Genomic DNA, 23,762 nt, shown 5'->3' on the forward strand with positions numbered 1-23,762 from the left:
AGTTCCCCAGCGATCTGTGTTGGACCTCTGCCGGTGGTGTATATAAATGACCTGGATGAAAATGTAGATGGGTGGATTAGTAAATTTACAGATGATACTAAGATTGATGGAGTTGTGGATAGTATAGAAGACTGGCAAAAAATACAGCATGATATTGACCAGTTGTAGACATGGGCTGAGAAATGGCAGATAGAGTTTAACCCATATAAATGTAAGATGTTTCACCTTGATAGGGCAAATGCAAGGAAACAGTACACTGTTAGGGCAAGGTCCTTTTTTCTTTTTCAATATTTTTATTGATTTCTTACAAAAAAAGAATACAGAGTACAGGAGGATATATATCATATATCAATTACAATATATTTGAATCACACTTATAATCTCATTACCCCATATTCATATAAATTAAATTGAATCGTAATATTGAAAATTAATAATTTTATTATACAAAAAAATCTAAACCCACTACCAAGAAAAGCTGCTTGGTAAAGAAAGAAAAAGGGAAAAAATCCTTACCATATAGTAAAACATACTATTAGCCAACATCTGTACTTGATAACAAATCAAAGATTTTGAAAATAATTCAAAAAAGGTCCCCACAATGTTAGAAAGTCTTGTCTTGATTCAGAAATTGAACAACGAATCTTCTCTAAATTTAAGCATGACATAACATCGCTTAGCCATTGAGCACGGGTAGGCACAGCAACATCCTTCCACCTAAGCAACAATGCCCTCCTAGCTATAAGAGAAATAAAAGCCAAAATGTGCAAATCAGGTGTCTCTAAGATAATATCTTTTCCTCCAACAATACTGAATAAAGCAGTCAAAGGGTTTGGTTTAAATTTAAAAGTTTGAAATACTTCCTTCCAGTATTTTTCAAGACTCAGACATGTCCAGAACTTATGAATTAATGAAGCCTCTCCATTGTTACATCTGTCACAATAGGGAGATATATCCGAATAAAAATGAGACAGCTTATCTTTAGTCATGTGGGCCCTGTGGGCCACTTTAACTTGTAGGAGGGAGTGACAGGCACACAATTATGAGGTTTTAACCAATTTAAAATTTTCATTCCAAGTTTCCTCAGAAACTGAAGTCTGTAAACCTTGTTCCCAGGGATTTTTAATTTTGTCTAAAGGAATGTTTCTCATTCTCAGCAACATACTTTAAATATTAGATATTGATCCATTATGAAAAGGTTTCAAATTAAAAATGACATCTAATAAATTCTTATCAGGACTTTTAGGAAATGTATATAATTTAGATCGCAGGAAGTCTCTAATTTGCAAATATCAAAAAAAGTGAGTTCCTTTGTTTGAAAATCATGAAGACAGATTATCACTGATTGGGGTTTCTCTCTAATGGCAGGTCTGGGCACGAGCGATCTATGAGCTCGATCAATCCTAGGTAGAGATTTTAAAATTTTAGGGAATAATTTTGGCAAGAAGTTTGCAAAGAGTTCCTTAGGCTGATTATCTTCCATTAGCTCTTCAAGACCCAGAATTCGTAGATTATTTCTTCTACTTCTGTTTTCCAAGCCGATAATATTCTGTCTTAATTTTTCATTAGACTTTGACTGTTTTTCACAAAGCTTTTACAGGTCTTCAATTTTTGCATCCAAAATCGTCAGAGTATCTTCATTCTCCTGTAATTGTTTATCATGTTCACTTAAGGTTTTTTGAATAGAATCCAATTTTACATCAATTTGTTTAAATTCAGAGCTGAGTTGCTGGAACTTCTGCTGGAATTCCTCAGAAAATTCTTTTTTATGTTTCCAAAGCATCTTCATAACAGATTCCAATGTTACAGGAGGGTCCTCTTCTTTTTTAGTACCTTTGGCAGCCCTCATAATAAAACAATATTACGTTTAAAAGCAAGATTTAAGAACAGGTTGGAAACAGCAAAGTAAGTAATATAGGAGCAGCTATAAAAAGCTGTTATTCCATCAACAACCAATAGGCATCTCCGGGTAAGGTCCTTAACAATGTTGCTGAGTAGCGAGATCTTGGGTCCAAGATCATAGCTCCATGAAAGTGGCTACACAGGTCGACAAGGTGGTTAAGGCGGCTTATGGAATGCTTGTTTTTTAATTGAGGCATTGAGTTCAAAAGTTGTGGTTACGCTTTTGTGCTTTTGATTTGCTTTTTTGCTGGTTCAGCACAACATTGTGAGCCGAATGGCCTGTTCCATGTTGTACTCCAATATGTTCTATGTTAAAATTCACTAGTAGTTGATGAAGTTAACAGATTATTGAAATCTAAAATAAGACAAACAATTTTAATGAAGGGTCATTGCCCTGAAATGCTGACTTTCCTCATCTCACAAGTTGCTGCAGGAGAGAATAGGCCCAGCACAGGACAACAGTCAAGGGCCCTGAAGCTGAGAGCTTAGTGCTGAGTCTATCCTGAAGCAATGTCTGAGCGGTGGCTTCCAGGTTTGGGAGATTGATTAGCACCTACCCATCATTGATGCTAATTATCTCCTCAAATGTGAAATAATTTTTATCAACTAGGATACCTTTATTATTTCCTCCAAACTTTGTGCTTTATAAATAAGTTTTGTCATCCTTATTGATAGGAATAGTTTACCTGTGTAACTACATCTAGTTGTCCTCTCAAAATGCATCATCTTGTGTTTGTCAGGATTAAATTCCATCTACCTTTCCTGTGCTCAACTTTCCAACTGATCCATATCCTATTGTAGCCTTGGACAACCTTCCTGGCAATCCACACCACTTCATCCTTGGGAGCAATTTCCAAACGCCTGAAGGTACCACGTTCATCTGTACAAACAATAGTACGCAAGTATAAACACCATGGGATCACACAGCTGTCATACCACTCAGGAAGGAGACGCATTCTGTATCCTAGAGGTGAACGTACTTTGGCGTGAAAAGTGCAAATCAATCTCAGGAGAACAAACCTGACGCAGTTACACCAGTTCTGTCTGGAGGAATAGAACAAAATTCCAGCAACTTACTGTGAGAAGCTTGTGGAAGGCTACCCAAAACGTTTGACCCAAGTTAAACAATTTAAAGGCAATGCTACCAAATACTAACAAAGTGTATGTAAACTTCTGACCCACTGGGAAAGTGATGAAAGAAATAAAAGCTGAAATAAATCATTCTCTGTACTATTATTCTGACATTTCACATTCTTAAAATAAAGTAGTGATCCTAACTGACCTAAGACAGGGAATGTTTTCTAGGATTAAATGTCAGGAATTGTAAAAAACTGAGTTTTAATAAACTTGGCTAAGTTATATGTAAACTTCTGACTTCTACTGTACATGTAATACAAGTATTTAAGAGACTCTTAGAAAGACACATGAATGTGCAGAGAATGAAAAGATATGAACATTATGTAGACAGAAAGTATTAGTTTAGTCAGATGTAATGTGACCACTGTTTCATACTGTGAGTATCACTTTAAAATGCCTGAATGAGGCGGGACTCATTCGCCTCATGAGTCGAGTATAACAAGTTGCGACAGAGCGCTGAGACTTCCAGTAGTAGGAGAGAGAGAGCGAGAGAGAGAGTGGAAGGTTTGGACTGTGGGCAGGAACAGCTCGCTACGATATGGATAAAGTCTGATACTTTCCCATGCCCCAAATGATTAGGTTGATTAATGTCACACAGTGCACAATGGATGTGAATGGATGTCACTTCGTATGATCCATATGTGGATTTTGTTGGTGTATCCTATGGAAACCACTTTTGTTAACCCTTACCTGGATGCGGGTGTGTTATGTGGGAACTACTTGTGCAAAGGGATATTCTGTGACCGTCACCTTGTAGTATTTCTACGTGGATTTCGAAGCTACTTGACGGATAAGATCTTCGGCGACTGTTACTTCGTTTTCCCAGTGTAGAACCTGTGGAATTCTTCGTAATCGCTTTCCCTCTACATTTTAACGTGGATTTATAAATCTCTCCCTTCATTTGTTCTGTGGATTACTGGACCTTTTCTAGTTTGCCATCTTAAGACTTTAAGAACTGTTCCTAAGCTTGACTGTTTGGGGGTCACACACATGCGCATAACACTGTTAACTTCTGTTTATTTCATTTAATTTTCTATATTATGAGTAGATACTAATAAAGATAGTGGTTTTAACATTAAAACCTGACTCAGTGTGTGATCTATTGTTGCTGGTACGTAACACAGACATTTGATTAATAGTTTAACTATCCAAAGGGCCTGTGCCTTATTGTTTTGTGGTGCAAAAAGGAGAGGCCTGTTAACAGGTGGAGGGATGCCATAGCTGAAGCAAAAAGATGACTGGTGTGGAAGTATCAACATTAAAACAATGCGGAATGGAATGGATTTCTTGTTGAAAAGGAGGTACAGTTGCAAGAAAATGTCTGTGAACCTGGTTTTCAGCATTAATTACTCATAAAATGTGGTCTGATCATCTAAGTCACAATAATAGCCAAACACAATCTGCCTAAACAAATAACACACAAACAATTGTACTTCTCATCATTACGGAGTATACCACTTAAGCAATTACAGTCTAGGTTCAACAAAGTATGTGAACCTCTGGGGTAATGTCTTCTCCAAAAGCTGTTTGGGTCGGGTGTTCCAATCAATGAGATGAGATTGGAGGTGTGGGTTGTAGAGGCGCCCTGCAAAAATCACACCAAGAGTGCAATGTACAATGTTGAAGGAGGCGTTAACGAACCCAAGAGTAACAGCAGAAGACCTGTAGAAACCTCTAGAACTTGCCAATATAATTATGTCCAACATAAGAAAAACACTGAACAAGAATGGTATTCATGGAAGGACACCAAGGAGGAAACCATTGCTCTCCAAAAAAAAACATTGCTACATGTTTCAAGTTTGCAAAAGGCCACCTGGATGTTCCACAACACTTCTGAGATAATGTTCTGTGGACAGATGAGACAAAAGTTGAACTTCTTGGCAGAAATGACCACCACTATGTTTGGAGGAAAAAGGGCACTGCACACTAAAACCTCACCTCAAGCATATTGGAAAAGCTGGGGCTGCTTTGTTGCCTCAGGGCCTGGACAGCTCGCAGTTGTTGAGGGAACAATGAATTCAAATTTGTATCAAGACATTTTACAGGAGAATGTCAGGGTAGCGGTCTGTTACCTAAAGCTTAATAGAAGTTGGGTGATGCAGCAAGACAATGATTGGAAACACGAGTAAATCAACAACAGAATGGTTTAAAAGGAGAAAACTTGTCTTTTGGAATGGCCAAATCAGAGTCCAGACCTTAACTCAATTGAGATACTGTGGCATGACCTGAAGATTGTTGTTCATGCAAGGTATCCCAGAAATAATGATGAAGTGTAACAGTTTTGTATGGAGGAATGGCTTAAAATTCCTCCTCACCATTGTGCAAGTCTGTTCAGCAGCTAAAGGAAATGTTTGGTGGAGGTTATTGCTACTAAAGGAGGTTCTACCAATTAGTAAATACAAGGGTTCACATACTTATTCCAGCCTGGACAGTGAATGATTAAACAATGTGTTCAGTAAGGATATGAAAAATACAGTTGTTTGTGTGTTATTAGCTTAGGCAGATTCTGTTTGTCTATTATTTTGACTTATATGAAGATCAGACCTCACTTTATGAGTAATTAATGCAGAAAGCCAGGTAATTGCAAAGGGCTCACAAACTTCTTGCAACTGTATAGTCCAGATGACTTTGGGAGTCTGTTGGCTTGAAGTTTATTTATTTATTGAGATACAGCGCGGAATAGGCCCTTTGTGCCACCCTGCAATTCAAATCTGAGCCTAATCACAGGACAATTTACTCTCTGCTCTACTCTTTCTATACTCATGATTTTGTGACCATGTATAGCTCAAATAACATCTATCAATTCGTTAATGATAAAACCATTGTTGATAGAAACTCAGTTGGAGATGAGAGAGAATACAGGAACGACATATACCAGCTGGTTGAGTGGTGTCGCAGCAACAACCTTGCACTCAATGTCAGCAAGACCAAAGAGCTGATTGTGGACTTCAGGAAGGGTAAGGAGAGGGAGCACAGACCAGTCTTCATAGAGGGATCAGAAGTGGAAAGGGTGAACAATTTCAAGTTCCTAGATAACACGATCTCTGAGGATTGAACCTGGTCCCAACATATTGATGCAGATATAAAGAACTCTTAATATTTCATTAAGACTTTGAAGAAACTTGGTTTGTCAACTGAAACACTCAAAGACATCTATAGATGTACTATGGAGAATATTCTGACAAGCTGCATCACTGTATGGTGTGGTGGGGGGTATGGGGTGGTGGCTACTGCACAGGACTGAAAGCAGCTACAGAAAGTCGTCAAATTAGTTATAGCTCCATCTTGGGTACTAGACTCCGTAGTACCAGGATATGCCCTCTTCTCAGGAAGGAGGTACAGGAGCCTGAAGGCACTCACTCAGCGACCTCTGCCATCAGGTGGGAGATACAGGAGCCTGAAGGCACACACTCAGCGATTCAGGAACAGATTCTTCCCCTTTGCCATCAGGGAGGAGGTACAGGAGCCTGAAGGCACACACTCAGTGATTCAGGAACAGATTCTTCCCCTCTGCCATCCGATTCCTAAATGGTCATTGAACCCATGAACACTACCTCACTTTTTAAAAATATATATTACTTCTGTTTTTGCACAATTTTTAATCTACTCAATATACATATATATACTTACTGTAACTGATTTACTTATTTATCTATTTTTCTTCTTTCTGTATTCTCATGTAGCACATTGAACTGCTGCTGCGAAGTTAACAAATTTCATGACACATGCCGGTGATAATAAATCTGATCCTGATTCTGATTTATGATGATCAATTAACCTCTTAACCATTACATATTTGGACTGTGGGAGGAAACCGAAGCACCTGGAAAAATTCCACACATTCATTGGGAAGAAAGTTCAGACTCCTTACAGATGACATCAGAATTGAACTCTGAACACCGGTGCCCCAAGCCTTAATGAGCAGCACTCAACTGATCCTTGTTTAGCTCGGAGTAAATATGTGGTAGAAGGGAGGAGCTGGAGGCAGAGCACAAGAAAGTGAGAGGGGGTTGAGCTGAGCAGCAAAGATGTGTAAAAGATTCAATTCTGCCTCAATGCAGGAAGTAGCACCAATAAAGCTGTTTGATCTTCTAATTTGAGAAAATATATACTGATATTGGAGGCAGTGCAGAGGATAGATAGATAGATACTTTATTCATCCCCATGGGGAAATTCAACTTTTTTCCAATGTCCCATACACTTGTTGTAGCAAAACTAATTACATACAATACTTAACTCAGTAAAAAAAAATATGATATGCATCTAAATCACCATCTCAAAAAGCATTAATAATAGCTTTAAAAAGTTCTTAAGTCCTGGCGGTAGAATTGTAAAGCCTAATGGCATTGGGGAGTATTGACCTCTTCATCCTGTCTGAGGAGCATTGCATCGATAGTAACCTGTCGCTGAAACTGCTTCTCTGTCTCTGGATGGTGCTATGTAGAGGATGTTCAGAGTTATCCATAATTGACCGTAGCCTACTCAGCGCCCTTCGCTCAGCTACCGATGTTAAACTCTCCAGTACTTTGCCCACGACAGAGCCCGCCTTCCTTACCAGCTTATTAAGACGTGAGGCGTCCCTCTTCTTAATGCTTCCTCCCCAACACGCCACCACAAAGAAGAGGGCGCTCTCCACAACTGACCTATAGAACATCTTCAGCATCTCACTACAGACATTGAATGACGCCAACCTTCTTAGGAAGTACAGTCGACTCTGTGCCTTCCTGCACAAGGCATCTGTGTTGGCAGTCCAGTCTAGCTTCTCGTCTAACTGCACTCCCAGATACTTGTAGGTCTTAACCTGCTCCACACATTCTCCATTAATGATCACTGGCTCCATATGAGGCCTAGATCTCCTAAAGTCCACCACCATCTCCTTGGTCTTGGTGATATTGAGACGCAGGTAGTTTGAGTTGCACCATCTCACAAAGTCCTGTATCAGTTTCCTATACTCCTCCTCCTGTCCATTCCTGACACACCCCACTATGGCCATGTCATCAGCGAACTTCTGCACATGGCAGGACTCTGAGTTATATTGGAAGTCTGATGTGTACAGGGTGAACAGGACCGGAGAGAGTACGGTTCCCTGCGGCGCTCCTGTGCTGCTGACCACCGTGTCAGACCTACAGACTCCCAACCGCACATACTGAGGTCTATCAGGAGGTTCACCTGGTTAAAATCAGAGATGAGGGGATTAGCCTATAAGGACTGGAGTCACCTGGGACTATACTGGCTAAAATTCAGAAACCATAAATATATTTACTTACTTATTGAGATACAGAGCAGAGTAAGTCCTTTCGCCCCCTTACACCATGCCACACACCAATCCCCCGATTTAGTCTGTGCCTGCCTAATCATGGGATAATTTGCAATGAGCAATTAACCTGCCAACAGGTACATCTTTGGACTCTGGGAGGAAACTGGACCACCCAGAGGAAACACGTGGTCATGGGAGAACGTACAAACTCCCTACAGGCAGTGACAGAAACTGAACCCAGGTCACCTATAATGTAAAGTGTTATGCTAAGCACTCATAATAAAATTATGAAAAGGACAGATAAGATAGAGGCAGGAAAGCTGTTTTTACTGGAGGGGATTTAACCTCAAGACTCAGGGGAATAGATTTAAGATGGAGAAGATAAAAAACTTCCTTTTCTGGAGAGTAGTGAATCTGTGGAATTCTTGGCCTAAGGAAGCAGTAAAGATCATGAGACATAGGAACAGTATTAAGCCGTTTGGCCCATCAAGTCTGCACCACTATTCTTTCATGGCTGAATATTATCCCTTTCAATCTCATTCTCCTGCCTTCTCCCCATAACCTTTTAACACCCTAGTTAATCAGGAGCCATACAGCCTCCTCTTTAAATATATTTTAAGACTTGGCCTCTACAGTATGTCTGGCAATGAATTCCAGGTTAATTTGCAGGTTGAGTTTGTGGTAAGGAAGGCAAATGAAATGTTACCATTCATTTTGAGAGGATATGAATATTAGAGAATATATGTCATGCTGAGGCATTGGAGAGTCCAGAGGAGATTTATGAGAATAATCCCAAGAATGAAAGGGTTAACATATGAGGAGTGTGTGAGGAACGCAGCTTCAGAATTGAGGAACATCCATTTAGAACAGAGATGAGGAGTAATTTCTTTAGCCAGAGGTGAAGTTGTGTAATTATTTACTACAGATGGCTGTGCAGGCCAAGTCATTGGGTATACTTAAGGCAGTGGTGGATGGGTTCTTGATGAATCAGGGTATTAGAGGTTATGGGGAGAAGGCATGAGAATTGAATTGAGAGGGATAATAAATCATCTGAGATAGAATGGTGGAGAGGACTTGATGGGTCAAATGACCTGATCCTTCTCCTAGGTTTTATGGTGTATGGATAGTATTTATATGCATTTAGAAATTAGGAAGAGTCAGCTTGGCTTTATGCGGGGCAAGTTGCACCTGACTAACTGGAATGAGTTTTTTGAGGAGGTGATGTGGGTGATTGATGAAGGTAGAGCTGTGGGTGTCATCTCCACGGATTTTAGGAAGGTGTTTGACAAGGTCCCTAATGGGAGGCTCATCCAGAAGGTTAAGATGCCTGGTGAATTGGTCATTTTGAAGACAGAGGGTGGTGATCAAAGGGACAGATTCCAGATGGAGGTCTGTGATTAGTGCTGTTCTGCAAGGATCTTACTCAAAGTAAGTTTATTATGAAAGTACATAATAGTCACTATATTCAACCCTGAGAATAATTTTTCTTGTGACTGTTTACAGTAAATACAAGAAATATAATGGAATCAATGAAAGACTACGCCCAACAGGATGGCTGAACAATTAACGTGCAAAAGACAGCAAACTGCAAATAAAAAAAAGAAAAAAAAGTAATAATCATAATAATAATAATAAGAGATAAATAAGCAATAAATATTGAGAACATAAGATGAATAGTCCTTGAAAGTGAGTCCATACGTGGTGGAAATAGTTCATTGATGGGGCAGGTGAAGTTATCCCCTCTGGTTGAAGAGTCTGATGTTTGAGGGGTAATAACTATTCTTGAACCTGGTGGTTTCGCTCCCGAGGCTCCTGCCTTTCTTTCTGATGGCAGCAGCAAGAAGAGAGCATGGCCTGGGTAGTCAGGGTTCTTGGTGATGGGCGCTGCTTTCCTGTGACAGTGCTCAGTGTAAATGTTCTCAGCAGTAGGGAGGGCTTTGCCTGTGATGGACTAGGCTGTATCCACTACCTTTTGTAGGCTTTTACTCTCAAACTTATTGGTGTTTCCACACCAGGCCGTGACAAAATCAGCAAATATATTCGCCACCGTACATCTATAGAAGTTTGGAGTTTAATTCAGCCAAATGTGAAGTGTTGCTAACTTGGTAGGTTAAATTTAAAGAGACCGCACATTGTTAGGGCAAGACCCTTAATAGTGCTGATGAAGAGAAGGATCTTGGGGTCCGGGTTCATAGCTCTCTGAAAGTGGCTATGCAGATTGATAGGGTGCTTAAGAAGGCATGTGGAATGCTTGTCTTTTGCAGTTGAAGAATCGGGCTCAAAAGTTAGGAAGTTATGTTGCGGCTAATTAGGCTGCATCTGGAGAATTGCACACAGCTCTGACCACCCCATGATGTCGAGGCTTTGGAGTGGGTGCAGAAAGGGGCTGGGTGAAGAGGTCTTGCAAAGTGAATTCAGGAAGTTAGGTGCTAAGTTAAAAGACAAGATCATACAGTTTAGCATGTGTCGAAGAGTTGGTGCAGGAGGGAGGACTTGGAAGTTTTGAATCATTGGCCTCTCTTCCAGGAAAGGTGGACTTGTACAGAAGGGACAGTTTTCACCTGAAATGGAGGAGGGCTAATATCCTTGTGTTGCCCTTAGGGCATTCGTTTAGTTTATTATATTTTCACTTTAGTAATTCGTTTGTAATCGTTTTCTTGTCAAAGTTAAGGTTGTTGAAAGTAAATTTGTTGTCTGTGATATATCGCGGCATGTGATGACGTCACACCCGGTTTCGCTGCGTCTTGTGGGAAAATACCGGTTTGGAGAAACGGGAAGGAGGGGGCTTGTGTGTGCAGGATCAGCGCGAGAAAAGTTTTCTTTCTACGCACTAGAAACATCATAGAAGCAACGCCGTAAGTTCATAAGATAATTGATATGTTGAAGTAAAAACGTTAACGCTGATTCTGTTAAAAGTAATGACGGTTGATAAAGTTTATGTTCTTTGTTATTTAAAGAGTTGCGGATAGTTTGTGTTGAAGTGTGTTTAAAGCCAGTTGATGGCGTAGGTAGATTCTTACTGTATGTTGTACTTTAATGTAATATAGTTTGTTGTAGTTTTATTTTTCCAAGTATTTATGATGTAAATGTGATGCCAAGAAGGAAACAAATACTGTATATATTTTGTATTGTTTTATCAACAGTTTGCACCATACGTTAATGTGGAAGAGTGAACAGTAAATGGTTAATCTTACTGGGATCTCGCCTCATTAACTCCGGTTTATACTTGATGTTTAGTTCAGAGTTTTTACACCTGTGCGAGAACACTACAATCCGAGCAGGAAGGTTGGCTATTGTATATTTCATTGCAAGGAATATTGTAGGAAAGGCAGACGAACAGGGTCTGAATCAGCATGTGCTGTATAACATTGTAGCCATTCGTGAGAATTGGTTACAGAAAGAGCAGAACTGGCAGCTCTATATTCCAGGGTACCATTGTTTTAGGCATGACAGAGTGGGAGGGGTGGCATTACTAGTCAGGAAAAATGTTTCAGCAATGTTCATTCAGGACAGACTAGACAGCTCATCTCGTGAGGCTTTATGAGTAAAAATGGGGAATAAGAATGTTATGACAACATTAATGGGATTGTATTGTAAACCACTCAAAAGTCCTCGGGATTTAGGGGAACAAATTTATAGAGAGATTACTAACTGTTGCAAGAAATTTAAGGTTGTGATTGTAGGTGATTTTAACTTTCCACATATTGACCAGGACTCCCATACTGTCGAAGGGTTGGATGGGAATGAGTGTCAAATACATTCAGGAAGTTTTCTTAATGAATACATAGAAGTCCCAATTAGAGAGAGTGTGATACTAGATCTCCTATTTGAGAATGAGACAGGGCAGGTGACAGAAGTTTGTGTAGGGGATCATTTTGCATCTAGTGATCATAATGCCATTAGTTTCATAGTAAATATGCAAAATGATAAGTCTGGGCTGTGGGTTGAGATTATAAATTGGGGAAAGACCTATTTTGATGGTATCAGAAAGGGTATGACAAGTGTGAATTGAGGTTGGGATAGGTTGTTTTCTGACAATGATGTATTTTAGTGGTCGCCAACCTGTCGATTGTGATCGACTGGTCAATCTTTGAGACTTTCCCAGTAGATCCCGAAAAAAAAAGAAAAATAAATACACAAATACTGTTGAGAGATTGTTTCTGGGTTACGGGGTTTTAGTTCCGTTCTTTCTGCCCAGTGCGCATGCGTGTAGCTCCCCCGGCACGCACTACACAGTGAACTTCAGTGATCCCCAACCACTGGGCTGTGAGGAAACGATGTGAGTCAGCTGCACCTTTCCTCATTTCCTGTCACGCCCACTGTTGAACTTGAACCCATGTGAGGTCATTACCCTCGCGAGGTCATCAGTCGCCTAAACGTAGTGACACCTTCACGCGGCCAGCGGGAAGCACCGTTGCTACTGGCCTGGAGCACGGACAGATGGGCGCCGCCTCTAAACGTGTTTAGCACACCGAATGTTCGTGCGGAACCCGGTGCTAAAATTCCTTTGCTGATTTCACTCATTAAAGTGCTGAGGATGTCTGAAATCATCACGGCGAATGCAGAAGGCAAGCTGGTGTTCAGCACTGTCTACCAGCTGGAGGAAGGTGTCTGCATGTGAAAGTCTCTCTCTCCCTTTTGTCTGCTGCTGTTAGTGTTGAAAGGTCCCTGTGTTCAAGTGGTCTCTCTCTCCCTCTTGATCAATGCTGCTGGATTTGTTATTTTTTTGCGTGTTGGGTGTTTGATGTTTTTCTTTGAATGGGACCATGATTTTCTTTCTTTGTTTCATGGCTACCTGTAGAAAAACGACACCCAGGTATTGGCTGATGGAAAAATGTGAAGTTCTACATTGTGTTAGGATAAATGAGAAAAGGTACTCATAAACTGGAGGCCATGATTGTGAAAAGGTACAATAGAAGAAAAATCTGGAGGTATATCTGCATAATCCATTTAATTCATGATGAAGCTTTATAAAAATACTGGTACAGCCATAACTGGAGAATTGGATCCTCTTCTGGATACCACTCTTCATATAAAAACAAATTGAAGGTAGAAGAGGCTTATCAGTTATTCTAGAATTGGGATCTAGTTGTGTAGGTACAGTACATAGACGAGAAAAGCTAGCTGGAAATCAAATATGAAGGAATCTGGCCTATTAGGGACAAATATGGGAGCGTGCACACTGATTTTGAGGATATTATGAAGGGACCAAAGGCATATTTCACATCTGCCTTATCCAGGGAAGACTGTGCAGAAGGTGGTTGTGGCTGGCATCCGTCTCTTTCAAAGGACAATGGGTGATGATCACGGAGATATGGAGATCTTGAGATGTCCAGTCATCAAGGTTCCCCTCTTGGCCTCACAAGTGTATGAAGTGATACATTTGGCACCAGCTTGGTTGCAGGAGCTGCCAGAAGGATATTCAATAACGTCCAGCTGCCTTAGGGGCTCCACTCCGGATTTGCTGTCTGGGTTTATTCCCATAGCCTTCATCTTTCCCAAGGCTGCCACAAGACAATGGAGCTATTTACCCTTAGCTAGGGATCTGGTTTATGAGCACCAGGGCATGTCCACACACCGGTGGGCCTGCATGCTACGTGTGCAGAGGCCAGACCTTCTCCCCATCCTCTGTCTGTGTCCGATAGGAGTTCAGTTTCCATGTGTCACCAGTGAGGAGACACTACACAAGGCTTGCTGTTGGTGAGGCTATGTACTGGTAAGGAGAAATTTAAAACATTCAGCTCTCCTTTTTGCAAGATTGCTAGCCAGTGGTGGAAGCTGAAAGTGAGAGTGACAAGCACTGCCCACTTCACTACTGCACTAGACGCAGCACAACTACCACTTTGATAGTTGAAATACTGGATAGATGAAATTTTGATATCATAGCACTACTAGAATGTAGGAGAGTACAGTGCAGGAACAAGCCCTTTGACTCATGATACCTGTGCCAAACATGATGCCAAATTATGCTTACCTTGCAAATCTTTAAACTTTCCTCATGTTAAGCCTCTGCTCTCTGCTATCCCAACTTTTACACTCAATGCTCCAACCAATGAAGGCACACATGCCATCACAAAGGATGGTGTTTGCAGGGTTGTAGTGAGGATGTTGTATGGTTGGATTGTTCTCACATGCAGCCAGTATGGCGTTTAAGTTGAATGTCCTTCTTGTGTGCTATATACTGGCCTCAGCCACAGGTTACAGCATCAGGACTGTCATTGTTAGAAACAATATTTTTATCCCGTGTCTGCAAAATTCTCAGAGTACTGGCATGAAACTGTGGCACAAAAAGTCTTTTTTTTAATATATCTTTCTTTCTTGTTGGCGGTTTGATGTTTATTTTTAGAAGCTTTCTGTATGATGCACGGCTCCGGGGTTGTACCCCCATTGGGTTTCTTTTTTTTCACACTTTTCTTGCTTAGTAGGGTTTTTTTTATTCACAAACATTTTCAATCTTTAAGATTTTTTTTGAGGCATTGTAAGTATTGTTACTTTGATGTACCTGTGTTATTTTTGAATAATAATAATAATAATAAAAAGATTTGTAAAGAAAAAAAATTAAATAAAGTGGGCGATTTGTTGTGTATCATAGTAAGTTCTGAAAGATGCCAACAGAAACTATTTTCATTGGAAACATTTTCATTGAAATCCCAGGTTAGGTAAAACATACTTACAGAAGACAAAGAAGGAAGGTGGGTTGGCATTACCCAATTTCAGATTTTATTATTGGGCAGTTAATATTAGATATTTGTTATGTTGGTTGAAAGAATGGGATGGTCCTTTTGGCCCTCATTGGGTGAGTTTGGAAATTAAATCGGTACCAGGTTATGCTCTGGGTTCTATTTTAGGGACTTCTCTCCCTTTTGCTCTTTCTAAATTGCCAAAATGAATTGACAACCCGATAGTTAAATATACCTTACGTATATGGTTTCAATTTCGGAAATGTTTCGGGTTGACTCAATTGGTTTAAAATATTCCTATTGTATCTAATTGTTTTTTCCACCCCTCAATTATAGATCAAGCTTTTTTGGCTTGGAAAACTAAGGGTTTATTAAGATTTTCTGATTTATTTTCGGACAATTGTTTTATGTCTTTTGAGCAATTATCTAATAAATATAATTTGCCTGGATTTCATTTTTTTAGATACTTACAGGTTAGGCATTTTTTAAGTACGGTACTTCCTACGTTTCCAAATTTTGTGTCTTCAGATATTTTGGAGAGTTTGTTTGAATTAAACCCTTTTCAAAAAGGGCTTATATCAAAACTTTATAATATAATTATGAAGATACGTTCAGTGCCCCTTGATAAGACCAAAAATGATTGGGAAAGAGAGCTTAATCTTATTATTCCTATTGAGAATTGGGATAGAATTCTTCAATTAGTTAATACATCATCTATATGTGCCAAACATTCATTAATACAATTTAAGGTTGTACATAGGACCCGTATGTCCAAGGATAAATTAGCTCATTTTTATTCTTATATAAACCCTATTTGTGACAGATGTCAATTGGAAATCGCGTCTTTAACTCATATGTTTTGGTCATGTTCGCTTTTGAAAAAATATTGGAAAGATATTTTTGATATTATCTCTGCGGTACTGAACATCGATTTACAACCCCATCCTATTACCGCAATTTTTGGTTTACCGATGATGGACTCACTTCATTTATCTCCTTCCGCCTGTCGAATGATTGCTTTTCTCACTTTGATGGCTAGAAGATCTATTTTGTTGAATTGGAAGGAAATTAATCCTCCCACTGTATTTCATTGGCTTTCTCAAATTATGTTATGTTTAAATTTAGAAAAAATTAGAAGTGGTGTATTCGATACTTCTATTAAATTTGAAAAGATATGGAGACCATTTATTCAATATTTTCATATGATGTAATACGACCCTGTTCCAAGCTTATTGGTTTTTTCAGCTTTAATCGTATTTATGTTGAGAGGATCGGAGTTGACGACATTGATGTTTATGTATTCTTGTGAGATATTATAAACAGCCCTTTTTTCTCTTTTTTAGTTTTTCTTTTTTTTTCTTTTTTTGCTTCCTTTTTTTCCCTTAGATATTAGATTAGTAGGTTAGTCAATTTTGCATATATATATTTTTTTCTTTTTTTATATTATATATTATGAAATATCTAGATTTACCTTGTTCATATATATACTATATGGTTCATGTTTCGGGAAAACTTATTTATACTGTATTCATTGCTTATGTTTTCTTTCATGTGTAATGGGAATTTGTATGTTTGTAATCCCTTTATTAATATATCAATTGTATTTTGTTCATAATATTATTAATACTAATAAAAAGATTGAAAAAGAAAGAAAGAAAGAAAAGAAAGAAACACAGCTTTAAGTCTCCCGATACCTGTGGACGTCATATAGACTGCTTTGTCTTACTGCTAGTGAGTTAGAAGTTGGTTGGAGTTGGTATGAAACATGTAGAGTATTTGCTTCCTTGCCTGTTCTTTCATTGAGTTTCACTACTGGGCTTAGCACGCCCCAACCAAAAACAAGTTAAGTTAGAAGATTATTTCTAAAGCAGTGCTTTATTTGTCTTTTTATGGTCTTGATACTGTTTTTGAATCTGATCCTTTTGTGTTAGGCAAAGGCAGCTCAAGCATTTCATCCGACATAAGTTCAAGCACTGATCACACGTTGACCAAAGCCACAAAGAATGCCGCTGCCAGTGAAGGTAGGCATCTGATCTTCATTAAAACTTAACATCTTTTTGTGTTGGTATGGCTGTTATGGGAAGTGCTTCTTAATTAAAAAGTCAGCTGTTGATGGAGTGCACAACTTGTTTTCCTTTGAAGGAATGTCACAGTTTTAAAAACAAGCAGATTCATAGATTGTGAAGGTGCATGTCCGTCCGTATTGTAATTAGAAACGTTTGCTTGACCATTGCCCCACTATTCTTACATGTAGATCGAGTGATATTAAGATTATCATTGTAAGATATTCACTAATAACACAGGGAGTACTAGAATCACTTCCTTTCACCCAGAGTAGTTGAGGCAAGGGGCATAAATATGGAATTGGAATCTCTTGATAAGGAGATGAAATAGAGGATTAAAGGATTAGAATGTTGAAAGTCAGATGAAGTAAGGAAGAAAGAGGTTTATATCATGCATACACTTGTTTGTATGTTATATATTTAGAATGTTTTTAAATAGTGATTCTGAGTAATTTCTATTACTTTCCAAAGCAGTATGATAATATTAAACATTCTTTTTAGTTTATGTCCTTATTATTTACTACTGAGTGTTAGAATGATCTCACTGTGAAAGAACTGGTTTTTGCTGACGTTTTATAGTTTAACCCTAATTTGCCTGACAGCTGTGGAAAGTAAATTAATGAAGAGTAAAAAGTAAGCTTGAGGACTGTTCTGAACTTATGTTAGTGTTTCAGAAATAGAATTGCAAACATTTGTCATTGCTGCCTGAATTTTGCATTTTATTTTCACATGGTAACTGTTGCATATGTTCTCAAGGAAGATTAAAGAGTGAAGAAGATCTTGTTAGGGTGAACCTGAAGCTATTTCCAGTAATAGAGGACATAGAAGTACTAATTATCTGTGAAATGAGGATTGCAAGAGGAAAATAACTTGTGATCAGGAAAACATGCAAAAAAGAATGGTAGAAATAAATTTAACACTAACGTAATCAATACTTAATTGAAAATGGTGATTCATTTCACAGGCCTTTCAGAACTCTGGCACACACACCATGGCGTGAATGATCTCCTGCACTCTGTGAATCTCTGATTTGATGAAAGAAATTTTGCACCTCAATTGCTGTTTCTCTCCTGGCTGAGAGATCATACAAAGGTTGTTACAGAATTGTCTGATGTTGCCAATTCCACCCTCCTCCAAGCTGATGGAAAGTAAAACCACAATCCTGTGTAGGTTGGGAAGGGTCAGGGAGGAAATGGGGTTGAAAAGGAGGTTTTGGGAAGTTTTAACCTGATCACCTGTGTTGGTGGCAATTTGTATGACCACTGACCTCTGACCCTCCCCACAAGAGTTCAGAAATTTCATGCTATGACCTCAGACAAAAATTCATGGCAGCAGGAAAGCTTTTCAGCATTAGAGAAGGAAGGTAGCAACTAATACAGGTAGCACCAGTTCAGGATATTCAGGTACCCTTCCTCTTCCTTCATTTTTCATTTGGAGGAGGAAGTCAGAGAATCAGAACGGGAGTGCGGCGGGAGCCATTTTGATTTTTTCTTATTCTCATAGGAGTTAAGAGAGACGGGACTGTGCAGGCGTGTGACGTCGGGCAGTGAAGCAGGGAAGATTTAAAAAGGACACAGTCTTATACAGCGGGCAGTGTCGTTTGCGGGCCGCGGAGTGAGCCAAGAGCAGAGTGAAGGCTTAAGGGCTTGGGCTCAACGGGCTTAGGCGGAAGCAGGCAAGGCAAGGTAGGTTTAGGTTTCCGTTTTTCCTGTTATTTGAGGAAAGGGGAAGTATGAGTGTGAGGGCAGCTTGTTGTTCTCGGTGTCGGATGTGGGAGGTCCTGGAATCTCCTAGCCTCCCGGACGTCCATATCTGTGCCAGGTGCGCTGAGCTGCAGCTCCTGAGGGACCATGTTAGGGAACTGGAGATGCAGTTCGATGACCTTCGTCTGGTCAGGGAGAGTGAGGAGTTGATAGACAGGAGTTACAGGCAGGTGGTCACTCCGGGGCCACGGGAAGCAAACAGGTGGGTCATGGTTAGGAGGGGGAAGGGGAAGAGTCAGCAACTAGAGAGTACCCCAGTGGCTGTAACCCTTGACAATAAGTACTCTTGTTTGAGTATTGTTGAGGGGGACAGCCTACCTGGGGTAAGCAACAGTGGCCGTGCCTCTGGCACAGAGTCCGGCCCTGCAGCTCAGAAGGGGAGGGAAAGGAAGAGGAAGGCAGTAGTAATTGGGGACTCGGTAGTTAGGGGGTCAGACAGGCGATTCTGTGGATGCAATCAGGAGACCCGGATGGTAGTTTGCCTCCCTGGTGCCAGGGTTCAGGATGTTTCTGATCGCGTCCAAGATATCCTGAAGTGGGAGGGTGAGGAGCCAGAGGTCGTGGAACATATAGGTACCAATGACATAGGTAGGAAAAGGGAAGAGGTCCTGAAAGGAGAATATAGGGAGTTAGGAAGGCAGTTGAGAAGAAGGACGGCAAAGGTAGTAATCTCGGGATTACTGCCTGTGCCACGCGACAATGAGAGTAGGAATGGAATGAGGTGGAGGATAAATGCGTGGCTGAGGGATTGGAGCAGGGGGCAGGGATTCAAGTTTCTGGATCATTGGGACCTCTTTTGGGGCAGGTGTGACCTGTACAAAAAGGACGGCTTACACTTGAATCCTAGAGGGACCAATATCCTGGCGGGAAGGTTTAATAGAGCTGTTAGGGAGGGTTTTAACTAATTTGGCAGGGGGATGGGAACTGGAATGATGGAGCGGAGGAGAGGGAAAACAGAAATAGATCTAAGGTAGTGAGCAGTAAGGATGTCAGGAAGGACAGGCAGGTGATGGAGCAAATTTGCAGCCATTGGGATGAATAGCAGTGCAATCAATGCAAGAAGTACCAAATACTGGACTTAAGGTGTTATACTTAAATGCACGCAGCATAAGGAATAAGGTGGATGATCTTGTTGAACAGTTACAGATTGGCAGGTATGATACTGTGGCCATCACTGAGACGTGGGTAAAGGATGCATGTCTCTGGGAGCTGAACGTCCAAGGGGGTGGCCTGGCTTTATTGGTAAGAAATGATATTAAATCATCAGAAAGAGGTGACATAGGATCAGAAGGTACAGAATCTTTTTGGGTTGAGCTAAGAAATCGCAGGAATAAAAGGACCCTGGGCAGTTATCTACAGGTTTCCAAACAACTGCAGTGAGGTGGACTACAAATTACAACAGGAAATAGAAAAGGCCAGAAGGGCAGTGTTATGATAATTGTGGGGGAATTTAACATGCGAGTGGATTGGGAAAATCAGGTCGGCACTGGATCTCAAGAGAGAGAATTTGTAGGATGTCTAAGGGATGGCTTTTTAGAACAGCTTGTTGTTGAGCCCACTAGGGGATCGGCTGTACTGGATTGGGTATTGTATTGTGCTAGCAAATAATATCAGAGAGGATACTAAAAGCTTTTTCAAGTATATAAAGAGTAAAAGACAGGTGAGAGTAGATAGAAAATGATGCTAGAGAAACTGTAATGGGAGATAAGGAGATGGTGGAGGAACTGAACGAGTATTTTGCATCAGTCTTCACTGAGGAAGACATCAGCAATATACCGGACATTCAAGGGTGTCAGGGAAGAGAAATATGCGCAGTCACAATTACGACAGAGAAAGTACTCAGGAAGCTGAATAGTCTAAGGGTAGATAAATCTCCTGGACCAGATGGAATGCACCCTCGTGTTCTGAAGAAAGTAGCAGTGGAGATTGCGGAGGCATTAGCAATGATCTTTCAAAAGTCAATAGATTCTGGCCTGGTTCGGAGGACTGGAAGATTGCAAATGTCACTCTGCTATTTAAGAAGGGGGCAAGGAAGCAAAAAGGAAATTATAGACCTGTTAGCTTGACCTTGGTGGTTGGGAAGTTGTTGGAGTCGATTGTCAAGGATGAGGTTACGGAGTACCTGGAGGCATATGACAAGATAGGCAGAACTCTGCATGGTTTCCTTAAAGGAAAATCCTGCCTGTCAAACCTAGTGCAATTTTTTGAGGAAATTACAAGTAGGCTAGACAAGGGAGATGCAGTGAATGTTGTGTATTTGGATTTTCAGAAGGCCTTTGACAAGGTGCCGCACATGAGGCTGCTAAACAAGATAAGAGCCCATGGAATTACGGGAGAATTACATACGTGGATAGAGCGTTGGCTGATTGGCAGGGAACAGAGAGTGGGAATAAAGGGATCCCATTCTGGTTGGCTGCCGGTTACTAGTGGTGTTCCACAGGGGTCCGTGTTGAGGCCGCTTCTTTTTATGTTGTATATCAACGATTTGGATTATGGAATAGATGGCTTTGTGGCTAAGTTTGTTGATGATATAAAGATAGGTGGAGGTACTGGTAGTGCTGAGAAAACAGAGAGTCTGCAGAGAGACTTGGATAGATTGGGGGAATGGGCAAAGAAGTGGCAAATGAATTACAATGTCGGAAAGTGTACGGTCATGCACTTTGGTAGAAGAAATAAACGGGCAGACTATTATTTAGATGGGGAGAGAATTCCAAGTTCTGAGATGCAACGGGACTTGGGAGTCCTTGTGCAGGATACCATTAAGGTTAATCTCCAGGTTGATTCGGTGGTGAAGAAGGCGAATGCAATGTTGGCATTCATTTCTAGAGGAATAGAGTATAGGAGCAGGGATGTGATGTTGAGGCTCTATAAGGCACTGGTAAGACCTCACTTGGAGTACTGTGTGCAGTTTTAGGCTCCTTATTTAAGAAAGGATGTGCTGACATTGGAGAGGGTTCAGAGAAGATTCACTAGAATGATTCCGGGAATGAGAGGGTTAACATATGAGGAACGTTTGACCGCTCTTGGACTGTACTCCTTGGAGTTTAGAAGAATGAGGGGGGACCTCATAGAAACATTTCGAATGTTGAAAGGGATGGACAGAGTGGATGTGGCAAAGTTGTTTTCCATGGTGGGGGAGTCTAGTACAAGAGGACATGACTTGAGGATTGCAGGGCACCCATTCAGAACAAAGATGCGAAAAAAAATTTTTAGCTAGAGGGTGGTGAATCTGTGGAATTTGTTGCCACGGGCGGCAGTGGAGGCCAAGTCATTGGGTGTATTTAAGGCAGAGATTGATAGGTATCTGAGTAGTCAGGGCATCAAAGGTTATGGTGAGAAGACGGGGGAATGGGACTAAAGGGGAGATTGGATCAGCTCCTGATGAAATGGCAGAGCAGACTCGATGGGCCGAATGGCCGGCTTCTGCTCCTTTGTCTTATGGTCTTACCCTAGGAATACCTAAAACAATGATCTGTTTTACTTTATTTTTAATTGTTGAATATCAAACGAGAAAAATCTATTTGGAAAAATTATCCAATGATTCTAAATGCAAAAAAAAAGCATTGTTTCGCTGTAACAGTTATTCTAAACAGATGTAATTGTTAACTGAAAATAGTTTTCTATCTACTTCAATTGAGATTTTGAATTAAATTTTTAGACAAGAGATTTTTCATTCTATGCTCATTAGCAATTGTAAACATCTATCGTCTTTCTCAACTCAGTATTAGTTCCTAGTGAGGAAAATTTAAGAGAGCAAGATAATGTAGTGTAGAAATGTTGATGGTCATGAACAGTCTGCAGTGGAATTACTAGTTGAGTCAAAAGCCAGGCAGCATCTCTGTAGAGAGAAACAGAGTTTACATTATCGATCAAAGATCCTTTGTCAGAACTATAGCAGCGTAGTGGTTAGCATGATGCTATTACAGCTTGGGACGAAGAGTTCAGAGTTCAATCCTGGAGTCCTCTGTAAGGAGTTTGTACATCCTTCCTGTGGAATGCATGGGTTTCCTCCAGGTGCTGCGGTTTCCTCCTACTGTCCAAAGGTAAGTTAATTCATTGTAAATTGTCCCATGATTAGGCTAGGGTTAAATCGGGGGTGCTGTCACTGCGGCTTGAAGTGCCAGAAAGCCCTATTCTATGCTGTATCTTTAAATAAATATATAAACTAAAATTCTTTCTGAAGATGATGCCAAGTCTGTTGAGAGTTTACAGGATTTTTATACAGTCATCCAGCACAGAAACTTCAGTATGTTCAGTGCTGACCATCATCTACTCTAATTCCATTTCTCAGCACTTGATCCATAGCCTTTTGTGTGATGCCTATAGAATTATTAAATGTCATGAGAGGTTCTGCTTCCACTCAGATAATGTATCTCAGATCCAGTGGAAAAAAATAGAAACTGAAATGCAAATGCCATAGGTTTAAGATGAGAAGAGAGTGTTTTGAAGAGCATGTGAGGGGCCCAATGTGGCCTAACTAGAGTTTTATAGAACTGCGACATAAATTCCTAACTTGAACCCAGTGCCTTGATAAATAGAAGCAAGTGTGCCATGTACTTGTTTACTATGCAACACACACGAAATGCTGGTGGAACGCAGCAGGCCAGGCAGCATCTATAGGGAGAAGCACTGTTGACGTTTCAGGCCGAGACCCTTCGTCAGGACCCTTCATCAGGACTTGTTTACTACGCTATCAGCTTGTGCAGCTACTTCCAGGAAACTATGGATTTGGGCCCCAAGGTCACCTTTGTATATCAACTCTGTTAAGGGTCTTATGTTAAGGATGAGGAGAAACAGTTTTTCCCAGAGAGTTGTGAATCTGTGGAATTCTCTGCCCAGGGAAGCAGTTGAGGCTTCTTCACTAAATATATGTAAGAAACGGTTAGATAGGTTTTTACATAGTAGGGGAATTAAGGGTTATGGAGAAAAGGCAGGTAGATGGAGCTGAGTTTACAGACAG

At 40.4% G+C, this 23,762-nt stretch overlaps 1 protein-coding gene and 1 long non-coding RNA gene across 8 annotated transcripts in view; one reads left to right on the top strand and one right to left on the bottom strand.

The window, feature by feature from the left end:
* LOC140742197 (uncharacterized) overlaps positions 1–23,762 on the bottom strand; it is a 366,178-nt gene that overhangs the window by 98,629 nt on the left and 243,787 nt on the right. The window lies entirely within an intron of this gene.
* Positions 1–23,762, top strand: part of fbxl7 (F-box and leucine-rich repeat protein 7) — a 206,529-nt gene that overhangs the window by 75,914 nt on the left and 106,853 nt on the right. For 5 of the 7 annotated variants that reach the window (XM_073072995.1, XM_073072990.1, XM_073072991.1 and 2 more), the window contains one exon: positions 16,908–16,997. In XM_073072995.1, the coding sequence (XP_072929096.1) occupies positions 16,908–16,997 (90 nt within the window). Of the gene's footprint in view, positions 1–9,799; positions 9,907–16,907; positions 16,998–18,542; positions 18,725–23,762 lie in introns of all 7 variants that reach the window. The other 2 variants (XM_073072993.1, XM_073072994.1) reach the window with 2 other exon arrangements.

This window comes from Hemitrygon akajei, chromosome 20, assembly GCF_048418815.1.
Source record: "Hemitrygon akajei chromosome 20, sHemAka1.3, whole genome shotgun sequence".
Classification (NCBI taxonomy): Eukaryota; Metazoa; Chordata; class Chondrichthyes; order Myliobatiformes; family Dasyatidae; genus Hemitrygon; species Hemitrygon akajei.